Below are 17,492 nucleotides of genomic sequence, written 5' to 3'. Positions count from 1 at the left end.
TTGAAGTCACCCCAGAGCATTGGGTAGAGTTCCCTGTGCTATACAGTAGGTTCTCATTAGTTACCTATTTTATACACAGTAGTGTATATATGTCAATCCCAATCTCCCAATTCATCCCACCTCCCCTCCTCCTTGGTATCCATACATTTGTTCTCTATGTCTGTGTCTCTATTCCTGCTTTGCAAATAAGATCATCTATACCATTTTTCTAGATTCCACATATATGCGTTAATATATGATATCCCACCTGTTTTTAAAAAACAGGTCAAAACTTCTGGCTTGTATTGGGCTTGTGGTCAATTAAAATCCTGGATTACCCACATACTATGCTGGGAAGCTTGGTCTCTCCCATTCTGTATCTTTATACTTTTTGTAACTAGATGCAAGAGTTTCCATTTTTCCTTACAAAGTATATCTTTTCAAAATTTGAGTTAAATTATCTTCCAGCTTTGTGTTATAGACACATTTGATAGAGTTGCTTTTTACGTCTTCGTCTAAATCTGTGGTAATAAAGTTGAGTAGGTCATGGCCAAGGACAGAGCCTTCTGGCAAACCTCTAGAGCCCTTTCATCAGGTTGATTTGAACATTAATAAGCTCTAGCAATCTAAGAAGGTTTAATAATCGAGTCTAAACTCCCCCCATTTTGTTTACAAGGACATCATAAGATTGTCCGTCAGAAGTTTTGCTGAAATCTGGATACAGTATGCCATTAGCATTCTCTTAGCCTATTTTATAAGCATACAAAATAAAAAATGAGGATGGCTTGTGCACCAGTCAGGGTGTAACGACGCAAACAGAAACAACTTAAAGCTTATCTAGCCAAGGGAATTTAATGCAGGGAATAAATTAATTACACAGGTCACGAAGAACTGGGATACCGAAACAGCAGGTCGTGAGGTAACCCAGGGATTAGCAACAGCAGGAAGGCACAGTAGGGACAAATGGGGGAAGGAGTGTTATGAAGCCCAGGGGCTAGGTCCCTGGTGGAAGATGGACCTGTGGTGGGCCAATCTGGAGGGAGCTGGATACATGGACGAGATGATGCCTTTGCTTACTCCCACCCCTCCTCACCCCTTCCCTACACATCCCAGCCTCTCTCTTCCTCCCATCCCCTAATCTTCTGCCAGTGTCTCCCACTGGCTGAACCCAGCTAGAAATCAGGGGACACAGGAACCCAGGAAAGGCAGTCTGCAGCCACCTGGGATATAAGCCAGCATACAGGGTACAGAGATTCTGGGGAAGCACATTAGACAATAACTTTGGGTGGTGGGGGGAGACTTCAATAATTGCCAGTTTTCATCTTCTTTTCTATGAGTTCAAACATGATTAAAAATAATTTTCAAAAGTTTCTAGGAATTAATAGTCTGTATTTTCACATGACATAAACAGAGCCCAGGAACAGCTATGGATGTAGTAACTCTTAGAAGATGCCATCACTCTGAGATGTGAACAAATTTTATATTGAGAGGCAGTTCCAAAAGGCAGGGGTTCTAGAGAGATTGTCTATGACAACACACTGACTCTGCCACCAATTAAGCTCCTTTTCTCTAAACCGTTCTGTGCCTGTTTCTCAAGCTACAGAATGTGGATGTTAACATAGTACTTGCCTTAGGAATACTGTGAGGTTCAATGAATTGCACATGTATAGTACTTAAAATAGTGTCTAGCACAGAGCAAGAATAATGTATTGTGACAACCATCCCTTTGGGGCTTAATGTCATGTAGGATAAATGCTGGCTATTATTAGTAGTAGTAATATTCGTACTGTGTCATTAACAGGACATCATAGCCCTGGTAGACTAACTGCTTTGCTCCAGTTTTTCATTCTAGGGTTGAATGATTCTATATCCGCGGGGAAAACCATATACAACAAAATCAGATTCAGAAAGATCTTAAATCAATTATCTTTCAAGAAGCAACACTTATTAAAGATATAATCAAGCTCAGTTCTACTTTTGGGTACAAGCATTATCTACTCACATCTACTTTGGGGTCCATATATCAACACTTTAGTGGGACCTAGGAAAGCACACACAAACTACATTATGTACATATGCATGGAGTGCACATAGAGAAGCACACAGTGGACACAAAAGAACATAAATCAGTGTGAACTCAAGTGAATAAAACTGCACTGTGGGAAGTACAGAATTAATGTCTGCTATTAATTAGCCAACTTGCCCTTAGTAGAGAGAGGGCTGGTTGTTAATCAGGCCTTGAAACAGAACATGCCTTAGTAAATGACAATTTATTCTTCTGTTATTATCTTAAATTGAACAATAACCTTCTTTAAAAGTGAGAACGGAAAATCATCTGCAGGACACCTTCTGGATGGAATTCCCAAGGCTGTATTCAAAGAAGTTAAAATGTTAATGTTTTCAATCAAATGCTGGGCATAAATATTTGATATATATCGTCTATTCCCTCAGGAACTACTCTATTTTTAATAACTGTAACTTCCGGGGGCGGGGGCACAAAATGTATCCTGTTCACCTTTGTATTCTCCTCCAAGAATATCCTAGTAAAAAAAATGAAGGCATTCAACAGATAATTGTGTTGAATTGAACGGTTCATTAATTCCGAGGTAAATGATGAATCTAAAATGCATTCTGATTAATACCAGGAAAGAGTTAACAAGTCTATAAAAAACAATTCTAATTATGACCATGCTGCTGTTTGGCCTAGACCAGTGATCACACTGTCCTTAGTTATGTTTCCCAGGAGGACCAGTGAAAACTAATCACCAATATTTTAACTTTACCTCTGACAACTGAAACTGCACTGAAGTTTCTTACTGTTTTGCGTAGTCAGAGTGGCCTGATAGTGATGTGCTAGAAGAAATGTAACTCATTCCCAAAAGAAAAACAAAAATCATTATGTTGAAACCCAGATCCTTTGGATGTACACGTGGGATAGACATATAAAAGACTATCCTCTTCAAAATGATTGCAAAGGAAAAAAAAATCAATAAAGATACTGAAGGGATGAGATAAAATGGAGGGATTATTTTCTGTGTCCCTGAGTTCAGGGAGGCTGTCATTTTCATTTCAGGTATGACCACACCTTAGGTTCAGGGTTTGTTATTGGGTAGTGGCTTTAAACACACAATATATCTGTGCTGCACCAAGCTTTTATCTCTTTAAAGACATTTAAAAATGTATTCCTTTCTACAAATGTTAAGATATTGATTCATTTCTTTAATGTGTCCTGCTTTAAAAGACTGAGTGAAATAGCCAGTGAAAAATAATTAATCGTGCACTAGATGAGAAGTAATACCACAGAAGAAGATAAGATGCCCTTAACTGGTACAAAGAAATGGGTAAGTAGTTCCAAAATGTACCATATTATTTCACTCTTAATTATATTTTGTCTTTGATTGTCTGTTATAAAGGAGCCAGCTAGATTAAAAACAAGGCAGTATGCAAACAGACCCACTGACATTAATCAAGAAGTTTCCATTTCTAAATTTCTGCTTTTTAGTACAAAACAAATGTTTTGCAGCCAAGGTATGTTTACAATCATTTTGTACTGGCTTATTATCTGCCAAAACAGTGTAGACATAACCCTAGGATGGCATTTCGTGGTGTTTTTCCAAGATGTGCATGTCTCCCATAATTAAATAGAACCAGAATGTTTTTGCCATAAAAATATACTGGCTGATGGTTTCAGAGAATAAAGAATAGCATCACTGCTAAGATAATTCAATTTTCTTTATTATAAAAGATAACTGGTCACAGAAGAGTGGTCTAAGTGTCTCTCAGCACTAAAATCTGTGCATATTAAGTAGCTTACTGTTTGGTTTGCTGAAACAATTAGGCCAGGTGAAATGGTGGTTTAAATGTTTATTCACTATTTCTTCAGAAACTATACCATTTCTGAAGAAGACACTAGATGGAGTGGGGATGGCCTTTGCTCCAAAAGGCCATTTACTGAAGTCTCCCCAAAAGGTGTTAAAGGAAGTCATTAGGTGCATTCCTATATTTCAGTTCCTACAAAAGGAAGTTGGAGCAATTGGAAATAAAACGAAAAGTTTTAGAATAGGAGTTTTCTAAAAATGACTTGCAACTCAGCACAAAAAGGAAAGAAACACACCACTTTCAAACAAAAGGTCCCCTCTAATATATCGTTAAGTGTTAGAATTCAATTTTACGATAAGAGTGCAGGTGAAGCTGAGAACTTGGGAACTACATGTTGAGGTTCTAGGCTTCAGGGGGTTACAGTAGGGTGAAAGGATAATGCACATCAATGATATGAGGACACAACAGAACACTTGACTGGAGTCATACCTCAATCAAATACCACCTATAATTGGTAGTGGGGGGGGGGTGGGATTTCCTACTTTTTTCAGTATAGTATAGAATTTCTGTAATTTTAACATAACTCATCTTTTCTTAAAGTGAGCCATAATTTTCCATAAGATTTAATTTTTATAGATACTAGAATAAATTCATCTTTACCTACCCATTTGACTTTAATTATAAGGGTTTTTTGCAAATTAGAACGCAAGAAAAACTAGGGTGTTGAGGTCTCTGAAAATGTCTTCATCCTTTTTTTAATAAATAGGGTTAATGACAACTTTTCCAATTCCCTTGGACCCACCATATCTACAATCTTGCTTTTTATATATATGAAGAGTATGTCTAGAGAGATCCAGCATTCTCTTTCTTCAACTTCACCGTAACAGATTATCAGTTTCACAAATTGAGATAAAGAAGAAAAGTACAACACAGACAAATCCAGCAATCCTGGGGTGACTGTTTTTTACCTTTCTTTCTTCTGTGCTCAGAGGAACATGGGTTTCTGCTTTCCAAACTCAACTGTTTACCTAGCTGGCAATCCCCTTGTGTTGACTCTTTCAGTATTGGATTTCTTCAATTATCCCTTCCCCCTCAGCATCTTTCACTTCTGCTTTTCTACTTGTGGGGCCCCCTCTCAGTTCACAAACATCCAGGTTTCCTGAAGTTGGGCTCCAAGATCAGGGTAAACTTCTGGAAGCCATTCTTTTCCCACACTCAGGTTCAGAGCTGGAGTTGTCTCGGACTCCCCTTTGCTTTACCTCTCACATTGACTCGATCACCAAATCCACCTGAATCCCCTGCAGCCTCCCATGCCCACTGCCAGCTCCCCAGATGCTGGTTCTTGTCTTCCCACACCCAGACGTCCACAGAGGTTTTCCACTCTGTTCTACACAGCTGCCAAGTGAGTCTCTCCAAGCACTGCTCTCACCACTGCACACCCCTGCTCCAAATTTTCAACCGCCCTTCATTATTTTCAAGTACAAATTTCTCTGCTTTACACTAAACACCCTCCCAATTCTGACTTGCAGCTACACTCTACCTTCACCTTCCATATATCTCCTAGCACAGCCCTCCCCTCTGCCCAGCTGATTTACTTGTCATCTACCTATTTCATGTTTGCCTGCCTTTATCTCTTTGCTCTATCTCCCCCATCTCTCCATTTAATTATGCATAAATCACAGTCTCTACTGTGTTTGGATGGTTAGGTATAAAGGGGTGTGGACAAGTGTAAATGGATGTTGGCAATGACTGCTGGACTCAGAGTCGGGGCTCAGTAGGGAAAGGAGAGGATGGTGACATTTGTACAGCAAACACCTCTCTAAGGGGGCAGCCATTTATCAGCTCTGACCAATTGTTCTCATGCAGAAAGGCTGGTCCAGTGTCTCCAGACCCTCTACATTTTCAAGAGAGGTCAGAGTACGCATTTATTTGAAATCTATAATTTTAAAATATTAGCCACTAATTCAAATGTAAAATATAATGCAAGTCAACAAATTGTGGGCCAAAGAAAGCATCTCTTAACAAAATTGGATGTGGCCCAAAGGATGCTAGTTTCAACCTCTGTTCCTCAACAACTCCTTCATCAAGAACCATCTTTCTTCACGCTCTCTCCCCTGTGCTGGGTCCCCAGAGCACTCCAGTTGATATTAATTTCTCCGTTTCCTGGTTTTACACGTTCACTTTGGTATCACTCAAGTTGACCTTCCTCATTTCATTGCATGCTTTCCTGTGAAACCACTTGCACCATTAATTTATTTCTTATCCCTTAACTTTTTATATTTTATCTCTTTGCAACTGGAGAATAAGTTCCTGGAGAACAGGAGGCATACACTGTAATTTCCTACAGTCCTCACCGTATCTTCCAAAGTGTATTCACAAACAGGCACTTACTTATTTAAGGGTGTAGGATGTATCTTGGCAGTTTCAAAAGTAGAATCACTTTTAAAAAAGGAAATATCAGCTCCATTTCTTTGACAGCAGTCTTGAACAATCTGTCATCTTATTCAGCCATACACATATGTGTAGGAGTAGGCTGTCTTCCACAGAGACTTCTATAACATGCAAACTCCTATAACAAGTAACTTGCACAGTCTTTTATATTCATCTAAAACAAGGTGACAGAAGAGCACAGTGCCGAAGAGCCCCGGCTGTGGAGAGACTGACTGGGTTTCTACGGAGGCTCTAACATTTCTTGTCCATATGACCTCAGGCAAGTCACAAAACCTCTCTGTCCTTTTGTTTCTTACTGTGGAAAAGAGGAATGATAATAGTACTTACCTCAAAGGACAGGTGTGAGAATTCAATGAGTACATATAAAGTACCTAGAAAAGTGCCTAGCACATAGTAGATAATAAATGTCGGTCAGGGCTTCCCTGGTGGCGCAGTGGTTGAGAATCTGCCTGCCAATGCAGGGGACATGGGTTAGAGCCCTGGTCTGGGAAGATCCCACATGCCGCAGAGCAACTAGGCCCGTAAGCCACAAGCCACAATTACTGAGCCTGCGCGTCTGGAGCCTGTGCTCCGCAACAAGAGAGGCCGCGATAATGAGAGGCCCGTGCACCACGATGAAGAGTGGCCCCCACTTGCCGCAACTAGAGAAAGCCCTCGCACAGAAACGAAGATCCAACACAGCCATAAATAAATAAATAAATAAATAAACCCAGTTAAAAAAAAAAAAATTACCTTTAAAATAAATAAATAAATAAATAAATAAATGTCGGTCATTATTATCTTACGTTAGATAATAAAACTTATTTGCAGATAAAAAAATTAGAAGTAAAACAAATAGTAATATTTTTAGGCTTATGCTCCAGCCTTTCATGGCACTCCAAACACCAAAACTGGATCTCGAGGTAAGGTCTTCCTAAACCACTGATCTCAGAAGAAGGCTCACAGGTTATCTCAATGTACATCCATATGCAGGTAGCTTGAACAACCTCGCTGTTAATAGCACGGAGTAGGCCCTCAGAAACTACTGTTTGTTAGAATAAATGAATAAACTGCTCCACTTGTTGTACTAGGCAATATTAGTAACAGATATCTTTAAGTGTAGAATTTTCTTTACTAAAATGTACAGATAAAGATGTTTCTGTGTGCTCTCCAACTATAGCAATTATAATACACAATGATCTCCAGGAGGATGCTTTGCTATTCTTTATGTGACCTGACCTAATTAATTTCAAAAGGAAAGGAAACACAATACATTATAGTACCTGTGCCAATGAACTGATTAACTGAACAGTATGAACCTCATGGAGGTTCAAACATAAAGGACTGTATTTTTTACAATTCCCTGACCTCAGCAGCACAATGCCAAATCTCCCTTCCTAGCTGGAGTAGATTCCTGAAAAATACCTGGAATAGATTCCAGAATTTTCAGGTCACTTTCAGCTATTAAAAATCCACCCAATTTAGGGCTTCCCTGGTGGCGCAGTGGCTGAGAGTCTGCCTGCCAATGCAGGGGACATGGGTTCGAGCCCTGGTCTGGGAGGATCCCACATGCCGCGGAGCAACTGGGCCCGTGAGCCACAGCTGTTGAGCCTGCGCGTCTGGAGCCTGTGCTCCGCAACGGGGGAGGCCGCGACAGTGAGAGGCCCGCGCACCGCGATGAAGAGTGGCCCCCGCTTGCCGCAACTAGAGAAAGCCCTCGCACAGAAACGAAGACCCAACACAGCCAAAAATAAATAAATAAATAAATTTATTTTAAAAAATCCACCCAATTTAAAATGCCAATCAAATGCCTGAAGCAGACCCTTCCACCAGAGCATCTCCTGGCTTGGGGTGCTGGGAAATGGGGAGCAGTCCTTGCAATGCCCAAACTGAGAGTGCAGGCCAATCTAAGTCTCCTTCTATCTGCTGCCAGCCTCCTCCAATTTTCTTTTTGCCTGCTGAAGTGGGTGTAGGGCACAGCAATAAATATACGCCTACAATATTTCTTGCTTCTCTCCAAGAGAAGAGTTTTCTTGCAAGCAACAAATCCTGTCTTTGGGAGGGCTCCTCATTCACTCCTTCTCCCATGTCCACCCACCAGAATGGAGCTGGGAAGGATGAATGGTTAGTTCTGGGGCTGGTTCCTGGCCCTTCCTTCATAAGACATATAGCCTCTGGTTGAGAGGACAGAGGAAGGAATGGTGCAGGTAAAACCAACTGTGCATGGTTATGTCTTTGTCTGTTCCTGCTAACCCCACATAAGACTGAATGACCTTGACAGAGATGCCAAGGACAGAGACAATATACAAAATATTTAACAGGCAGGAGTGCTAAGCGATCAGAAGGGATGTGGTCTCAGGGCTAGAACAGGGCGCTGCAGGCCCCTTGCTGTGCTGTCCAGTCGCTAGAAGGATAGGGGAGACCTGGGATGCTAGCAGAGTTACTGCAAAGGTACTCAAGGGGTAGGGTCCCAGTCTTTTTACCAACAATAGGAAGTATTTTGTATTTTAGTACCGGGACAGCTGTCCTGGTGCAAACAAGCTGAACATCACTCCTGTTTGTGGGAGTTCCTCAGAGTGTCCTCAAGTGAGAGATGTGATGGTCCCAGGCCTGCCCTCTCCCCCCGACCATTCCGTGGCCTCTTGCCTGATCAAGCTGAACTACCTTCTACTTGTTTACTTGGCTCCTGGAAAACTCATGCATCTTTGCAATGCCAAGACAGTGCATCAGGCTATTCTAAGTCTCTCCCTGCTGCTGACTTCCTCCAGTTCTCTTTTGGCCTGGTCAGAGAGGTGAAGGGCACCGCAGTAAATCAACGTCTAAAACATTGCTTGCTTCTCGCCAAAACATGAGAAGACACTTCTTGCAGTACTACCCCTAGTCTTTAACAGGGGTTCTCTCAGAGCTGTCTTCACTCTGCTTGACAGAGGCCAGGGGTGAAGAAGGGAAAGAAGCACTGCCTGCTTTCCTCCACAGGACAAGGAGAAAAGCCACAATATTCCAGATGACTGCCAAGCCCATGATAGCCCCACCCATGGGGTTATGGTGGGGACGTGAGGGGAAACCCTTGGAGTGGTAGAAGGGATGACAGCTGGAAAAGGCTGTCTCTTTATAAATCCCAAGAGAAGAATCTAGCCCAAACTGAAGGTGGCTTGTTGATTGCTTTCCCTATAGAATGTGTAAATTTAAAGCTGTTCCTTAGGATATCAGACAACGGCATCAATTCTGGGCCACAGGAAAAATCCTCCTCAATATCCTGTCATACTTATTTAAAGAGGTACCCAAAATAATTAAATATTATACTTTGTTCAAGAAAAAATGAAGATCAAATACACAAGGAATAAAAAAATAACTGAGGAAGCATATTTCCACTGGTGATTATTTAGAGATGCTGATTAATCCATTGTGCACATATTTATGTTTAATTATAAACTGGGAAGGCTTTAGGATGTTATTCTAAAACACACTCTATTAGCATTATGGCATCATATTCATGTGGTACAAATAATAATGTGAGAAGATTTTCTTGGTAAATTATTTTTTACCAACGCTGTTCCATCAAAAGCATATTATTTTTACTTGGATGTTATAAGAAACTAAGTCTGAGTATAAGCTGATTTGCTATAATTGGAATAGGCTTATTGCAGTCATTTTTACCCCTTTAAATTATGATACCAGCATTGAAACATCTGTTAAACCATAGCATCTGTTTTATATTTGGGATGCATCCTTACAAATTTGAAGAGTGTTCTTTTTAATGAGCTCTGATTTAATGGGGAATCCATTTTTTTGTGACTGTTATGCCAAAGAAAGAAAACGAGAAGACAGATTCATTGCTCTAGCACCCCGCCCACAGCAAAGCACCTCTAAGGTCCATACATGTCTAATACAAAACTATTTAATAAACAAATATTCACACTGAAAGCTAGTGTGTTTTATAAATCAGTGTTGTTTAATATTTAAAGGACCATATGGATATGTCTGTATATATGTACATACCCCATCCTCCGGGAAACGCAGAAAGGGCCATATTCATCTTATTTAAGAAAAATTATCACTTCTTTCAAATAAATTATCTTGACAATCTATATAGTCTTACAGATACTGGACAAATTTATGACCTCATAGTCTCCCTGTTTACGAAGACACGTTTACAACTCTAAAGGCACACTCATTGCCAGATCTTTATCATTTTAGTTCTATCAGAAACAGTACTCTGCCACTGACTTACCCAGTTCTTTTAAAAACTATTCCCTGTGGCATTCCTAATTTTTCTAGTCATTCATAGCCCTCTATTTGAGTCTGAATTTCTCTTATACAAGAAGCATGTCAGCTTCATGTCAGACAAAAATGGATTAGTTTGTCCCACTACTTACATACGTTACTGTTTCAGGCCTTTTTATTTTTATATTCCTAATTTGGATCTGGCTGGACTTTAAAAGCTTACTTTAAAGATATTTAGGGGGAATTCCCTGACGGTCCAGTAATTAGGACTCAGCACTTTCACTGCCGGGGCCCGGGTTCGATCACTGGTTGAGGAACTAAGATCCCGCAAGCCACGAGGTGTGGCCAAAAAAATAAAATAAAACATAAAAAAAAATAAAGATATTTAAAACTGCTAAATTTTTACGATACAAGCTACCATAAAATTTAGAAAATGACAGGTTGTCCCATTAAGTTCAATAAACTCAAAGAATTTATAAAAACCATATCACAAAAAAACTCAGAAGGAACTCATTGGAAGGAAGCCAGAAAAAAGAGAGAAAAGGAAGTTTAATATAGAGATTTTGGGTCACTCATTTTGTACCTCCTAATTTGTCTCACCAAAAGAGAAAACTGCTACAACAGTGTCCTGGCGCTAAAGCCATTTCTCGCACAAGTCCCCGTAGGGCAGATCGGTCCAGCTTGGCGGAGGAAGCCTTGTTGCCACCCGTCCCAGCAATGACCACTCCCGGCATCTTCTCCCCCCCACCATCCCCCGCCAAGTGAGGGCTCTGTCCTCCTTAGGCTTTACAAAAGCATCTTTCCTACTTTGCCAAAGGAGTAGTAGCATTTTACACCCACGTCACATCAAATGTACAACTGATAGATGCTATAAAACCAGACTTTAGAACACATCCTTTGAGTTCTTCACTGAAAACAACCCCCAAGTTAAAACATCAACCACCTAGTTTAACGGTAGTGCTTTCTAGGGATTTATAGATATCACAGGAGAATCAGAGAAGAGGAAAATGACCTAGGCCATTCTTCTCGGTTTAGGATGTACTTACTTAACCAATCTGAGAGAGACAAAAACTGACCTTATTTTAAAATACTACCTGTGAAAAAGATTTTGCAATTTCCCTGGGTAACCTTTTTCAATGCTTAATGACTTTTCGTAGCAAAAGTCCACTTCCTTAAGTTAAAGGTTAACCCTATCATTGTTGAAAATTAGATACAACACACTTTATGGTCACAGGTGAGATGGTACAGTTTAGGGAACACCGTTATGATTAACTTTATTGTGACTTTGACCACTGCAGATCTTATCACAACATATTCTTAGAACTTGCCTCTGCCAGTTGAAAGAGTGCAGACTTTCCACAGCGTTTTACAGGTTCAGCACCGCCCAACTGTGAAGTGTTCGAAGAAATCTATATTGAAAACAATTCACATAAAGAATATTAACTGTGATATCAGAATTTTCGCTCCCCATTCACACACATTCAGGAACTTTCCTTAGTTTAATGAGAACGTCATTGCTCCCAAGTACCAAATAACTTTAAATGTGTTATGCTTGGGATTATAATTTTGAAACCAATTTTAGTAAATAGCCTCAAAAATAGTAACAAAAAAACAGGTGTGGCTTGGGTGGCTGTTGGATGACAAGAGTATTATTATCTTGAGTATTCCAGGCCCTAAATTTAACTCTACAACCTTAAAACAAGTTATGCATTTCCATTTCCATATAAATACCAACTCAGCAACTTGCCACATAGAAAAGAGATTTAATGTCATTTTATATTTACCAAAAAGCAATTAGTTAATTTTTCGTTGAAATATATTTGGAATCACTGTGAAAAGACAGCCAACAAGCCAGTCAACAAAATTTTTTTGAGAATCCAATATAAATGTGCTAGGCAATATGACAAGAGCTGGTGAAGCTAAAAGTTTTACATAAAACACTGGCACTGGCTCTGAGAGTATGCTCTAAAGTACACAAAGATTGACAGTCAAGACCACAAATCTCAATAAGCCGTACAGTTAAGACCTAAGTTGTAGCACATCAACATACACACAACATTACATCGTGACTGCATCCTCTTCTGCAAATTTGGTTCAACAGCAGGCAGGCACTAATAACAATGAACAGCACTGTCCTTTCTCGTTTTTATATGAAAACTTAATTTTCAATTTCTAGCTTAACTCCATAAAGAATTGAGAAGGGCATACATTCTTAAAGATCTTTACAAAGTATTCTTCTCCTAGAGAAGTTCTGTCATCATTAGAGCAGCTAGCTATGGTCTAAGTTTTTAATATTCTTTGTGACTCTGAATTCTTTCTCAGTTTAAGACAGAGGTATTTCTCAGTTCAGTTTAGGAGACAAACCTACCTTGTGACTATACCCTTACAGGTGACCCCAAGACCCCCAGGGAATTCTATGGAGCTGTCAGCCCCAGAAGAGACTGGGGACTTACTGCTAGAGAAAATTCTCCCTAGAACACCTGCTGAATAAGAGGCAAATATTTAATACGCTACCTGGGCCACTCAGAAGGGACTAGTTTAAGAAAGTTTTAAGGAATTTTTCTTCCTGGGTACTATCATTTTTAAAAGAGTCCTTTCCTATTTATCCCAATCACTTACTTTTTCTTTAGAAGATCAACTTAGGGGCTGAATCTTTTTGAAGATTTTCCTCTAGCTGAATTTTCTCTGATATATGCCATTTCTCCTTTTTTAGACAAGGTGAATTCAATTACTAACCTTATCACTAGACTAAGAGAAATAAACACATTTAATATAATCACTGATTCTAGTGACTTGGGGGAAAGAAGTACTGAACATCAATGCCAGTCCCGTGAACCAAGGTTGTATAATAGAAAGGACATGGCTTTTGTGTCAGACAAACGTGCCTTCATTACTTCTTGCTGTGTGGACTTAAGCAAATAATTAAGACCTCATCTTCACCTTCAAAATAGAAACAATACCTGCCCCGTATTAATTACTTTTGTGAAGATTAGATGTTATGTTAGTGAAGAGTTCGGCACAGTGCTCAGCCCACATTATGCTCTCAATGAACAGTACAATTATTAGTCATAAGGATTTATCATTGTTAACACTAATAAATAAACTCTTTTAGGACACTTCCAAAAATTAGTTACAGACTGAAATTAGAACAGAATTAAAAATTGCAATGTCAGAGGAGAATTATTAAATTTAATAATCTATAAAATATTAAATTTGTCACATAATCATACGATACCCTCAAGAGAACAACAAGCTGGGTGACGCTCCCCTACACAGCCCGACACTGTTTTCTAGCTCTTCCACTGGCTCCCTCTGCTGTCGCTTTTGCTGCTGTAAGTTTTTGTTCCTTGACGCTATGTGTGTGTGTGTGTGTGTGTGTGTGTGTGTTCACTACCACGAAGCCTGTCAAATGCCTGCACGGCACACCCAGAGGCTCAGCGTCGAACTTCTGACCGCTCGGATGTATTACCTGCCAGCTGAGTTAATGCACAGCTGTTCGAGTCGAGGCTTGAGAATGGTTCCTTGCCTTGCAAAAGAAACCATCACCTAATGTTTAGTAAGAACTATTTTCCTCATCACTTATGGGAGGATTTTTACCTATTTGTAGGTACAGGGCAGTATTTTAAATGCTCAAGGTTGCTGGAAGCCTTATTTTCAAAGGATGTTAGGGGAGAGTCAACATATTTTAGCAGTCCAACGTTTCTAGAATCACCTAACAATAAAATTTTCATAGAACAACTTAGCGGTAAGATATACTTTCTAAAAATGTCTTTTGGCTTCTTAATTGGGGGCAGGGGGTTGAATATATGTTAATGTCTGCAGCACTGGGCATAGCTGACCTTTCTTTTGAGAGTCTCCTCTGGATTTCCAATACTGCAGAGTCCTTGTTTTCCTCCTACCTCTCAGGCCGCTCCTTGCTGTTGTTCTTTGTTGGCTCTCCTTTCTATAGAGAGCACTTAAATGTTTTCCCTCAGGGTTTTGTCTTAGGGCCCCTCTCTTTTTCTTTACACATTTTCTCTCAGTAATCTCATTTACTCTGATGGCTTCTAATATAAGCATAGCTTGTGTAATGCCAATTTGTTATACCATTGTTCATTTCCCTGTCTGTTTTCTTTTTCTATTTAAGAGACATACACATCCTTTGAAGTAAGAATAATGTAGCTAATACATGTTTTTCAATGACAGGTCAGCTAGTGGTGGGAAGTGTGTGTTATGCTACCCTCCTGGGTAGGGGGCAGTAGTGGGCCATACTGCACAGTATGTTCATGGCTATGCTTTTCATTTTCCTCAAGTTGGATGGTGCTTGCTAATCTGTTAACTCCACTGTAGTCTCTCCTCTGCCTACTGTGGAATGTTCTGATAAACAGGGTGGGTGTTAAAAGTATGTGATGTACAGCAAAAGCGCCAAGAAAAATTATCACCCTGGGTGTTAAAACTGTTAATTTTATAGCTGACTGAGGTAGGGGAGCACACCAAGGAAAGAGGTGGTAAAGATCAAAAGCAAATTAGCTGGAAGGCTTTTGCAATTATGAGGGGTATCATAAACACTGTAGCCTGGGAGGAAATGACTAACAATTGTTGAGTGAATAAATGAATCAGAGAACAAATGAACAACATGAGATGATTGGTCTTCCTTACCTTAAAAGAAATATTAACACTTCCAATAAACCATGTAAGACTTTCACACTGATGAGCTGCAGCGTGAGTATATGGAGTCTGTGTTGAGTGTAATATTCCGTAACATACTGGGCATTCCATCATGAAAATGAATGTGTTAAAGGTGCACCTATTGTTTATATCCAATTGTGACGATACCTTGGTGCGATAACGGTTGTATTTATATTGGCAAAGTAAAAGCCTTCTAAGGAAAGTTTTAATGTTCAAATCTATTTGTCTAAATTGTCCAGATTAGCTTCCTGTCTTCAAAGTAAATATGCAATTTTTCAACGCAAAGATATACTCTAGGTGTAAGAGTCAGCCACACAGCAGAGAAGAGGATATGTGGACCAGGCAAGGCTTCCAGACTCGTTAAATAATGGAAGACAACAGCTCCCTTCTGGCATTACATTTGGTCATTAGTCTTCAGTAAACGAGATCTAAACAGTGACAGATGTGTCACTCTACCTGTAAACAACAAAAAATGTAGATAGGAAACTCACTTTGACCAACTTAATGGATCAGAGCCTGGAAACAGAGTGATGGCTCTTCAGAAGGGCCAAGTTGAATCTAGATGAATTATGAGCATCAATACAGAATGGGAGACAGGCTGAAATGCGAGGAAAACAGGCTCTGCACTCTATATTTCTTTCTAAATCTTGTAAAGCAGATGTATCTTTCTCCCTTTAAACATAAACATTTATGAGGAACCTACAAACAAAATGTTCTTTATTCAATTTTATGGTTCCACGCAGGTTACTTCAATGGGTTTTAAAACTATCAGATTTGGTTAAGAAGGAAAGATATCCTTCTCAGCTTGTGACACGGAGACCCAAGACATAAAAGAAAAAATATTTTCAACTTAAAGAAATGCCCGGGGCTTACTGTTTTTTTAAAAACTGCATTTCTAGGATAATTGTATTACACGATAAATGACCAATAGCTAATGTCTTCCTAGAGTTATGAACACTTGTAAATGAAATTAACGCGAATGGGCTCTAAGAATTTTGCAAGCCTGATCTTAAAGTGATATTACAAAGCTAAACATTTTTAAAGAGTAAATTGTTTCCTAAATTATATAAACACCTACTTTTCTCTAAGTGCACATAATAGGACTGAGAATCCCTCTGAAAAGGGATGAGGGGTATAAAGTGGCCCATTGGGTAAATTTCTATTATCTGCCCATTCCTTCCTCACTTAACCCTTTCCCTGTAAGGTCCCAGAGATACCAGAAAGTGCCTTGCCAATGCTGATTTAATAACCTGCGGTAAAAATTGCAAAGTACAGAGCAGTGATCTCAAACTGCGGTTCCCTAATAGGAAACTTGTTGAAAGTGCAAATTCTCAGGCCCCGCTGCAGACTTAATAAGAAACTTTGGGGGTAGGGTTCAGCAATCTGTGTTTGAAGAAGCCTTTGAGGTGACTCTGGTGTATTTTAAAGTTTGAGAAACTCTGCTATAGACTAATTAGAACAAGAATTTCAAGAGTCTTTGTGTTTTCTCAAAGGTGATGGGTGTTTTATGAAATAATTAAGAGTTTTAGGGATACAATCACAGTAATTATAGGCTATTCTATTTCTACTGCAATAGATATGCTCATAGCAGATTGTAGTAGATAATTTTATTAGTTCATCTAGTTAGCTATTGTTTAGCTTTGAATAAACCAGCCCAGTACTGGGCTGACAATATGGTCAGATCATAACATGAAAGAGATTGAAACTTCTCTTGAGTCAGCTGAGGAAAGCGACTGGAGGTCACAAATATCCTTAGAGAACCATGTACTGTACTTTTCTTGTATAATCACATATAACATTTACAAGTAAACAACTAAGTATGTAATAATTTAATTTGCTTAGGAATTTTTAGGGCTCTTAATTGTCAACCTATGCAAAATATAACTGGGAAAAATAATATACAGAGTTGAGAAGGGGAACTGTATTTGATTCTAGGGCAGAACATTTTATTTTGGTTTCTCCATCATGCATGCCTTCCTCTGTTAATGATGCCTGAAACAACTCATAATAAGTTTTCAAATTAATTTTTTTAAAGCTTCCTCAAATCTTATAAATGCACAGTCAAAAACCCTCAGAAGACAAGTGCCATTGAGGAGAGGAGTAACATCTGGAAATGTCTCCCTGCACAACTCCTCGTAAGTAATAAGAGGTTCTTCCCCAGAAAAAAACTTTCTTTTTGAGGAGTGAGTGTACTAAGTAGTAAGAACAAATTAATTTAAGAGAGGTATGGGATCTCACTCTCCAGAATCACAGGACAGTGGCTGTTACACCATCAAACTGGTTCCTCAGAGCTGCCCAGGGCTTTGAGGCGCCTAATAAATCTGATGGTGATCTCACTTAAACAAGAACCACACTCTGAGTGGCAATACCTG

The 17,492-nt window shown here is 39.4% G+C and overlaps 1 protein-coding gene across 7 annotated transcripts in view; it reads right to left on the bottom strand.

Moving 5' to 3' along the window:
• The window catches only part of BBX (BBX high mobility group box domain containing), a 279,825-nt gene that overhangs the window by 39,383 nt on the left and 222,950 nt on the right, over positions 1-17,492 (bottom strand). For all 7 annotated transcript variants that reach the window (XM_061194151.1, XM_061194153.1, XM_061194152.1 and 4 more), the window contains one exon: positions 11,781-11,861. In XM_061194151.1, coding sequence (XP_061050134.1) covers positions 11,781-11,861 — 81 coding nt within the window. The remainder of the gene's footprint in view (positions 1-11,780; positions 11,862-17,492) is intronic.

The sequence above is a fragment of the Eubalaena glacialis genome, chromosome 6, assembly GCF_028564815.1.
Source record: "Eubalaena glacialis isolate mEubGla1 chromosome 6, mEubGla1.1.hap2.+ XY, whole genome shotgun sequence".
NCBI classification, from domain to species: Eukaryota; Metazoa; Chordata; class Mammalia; order Artiodactyla; family Balaenidae; genus Eubalaena; species Eubalaena glacialis.
The sequence above is the reverse complement of the archived record's forward strand: the minus strand, read 5'-3'. Positions and strand labels throughout refer to the sequence as shown.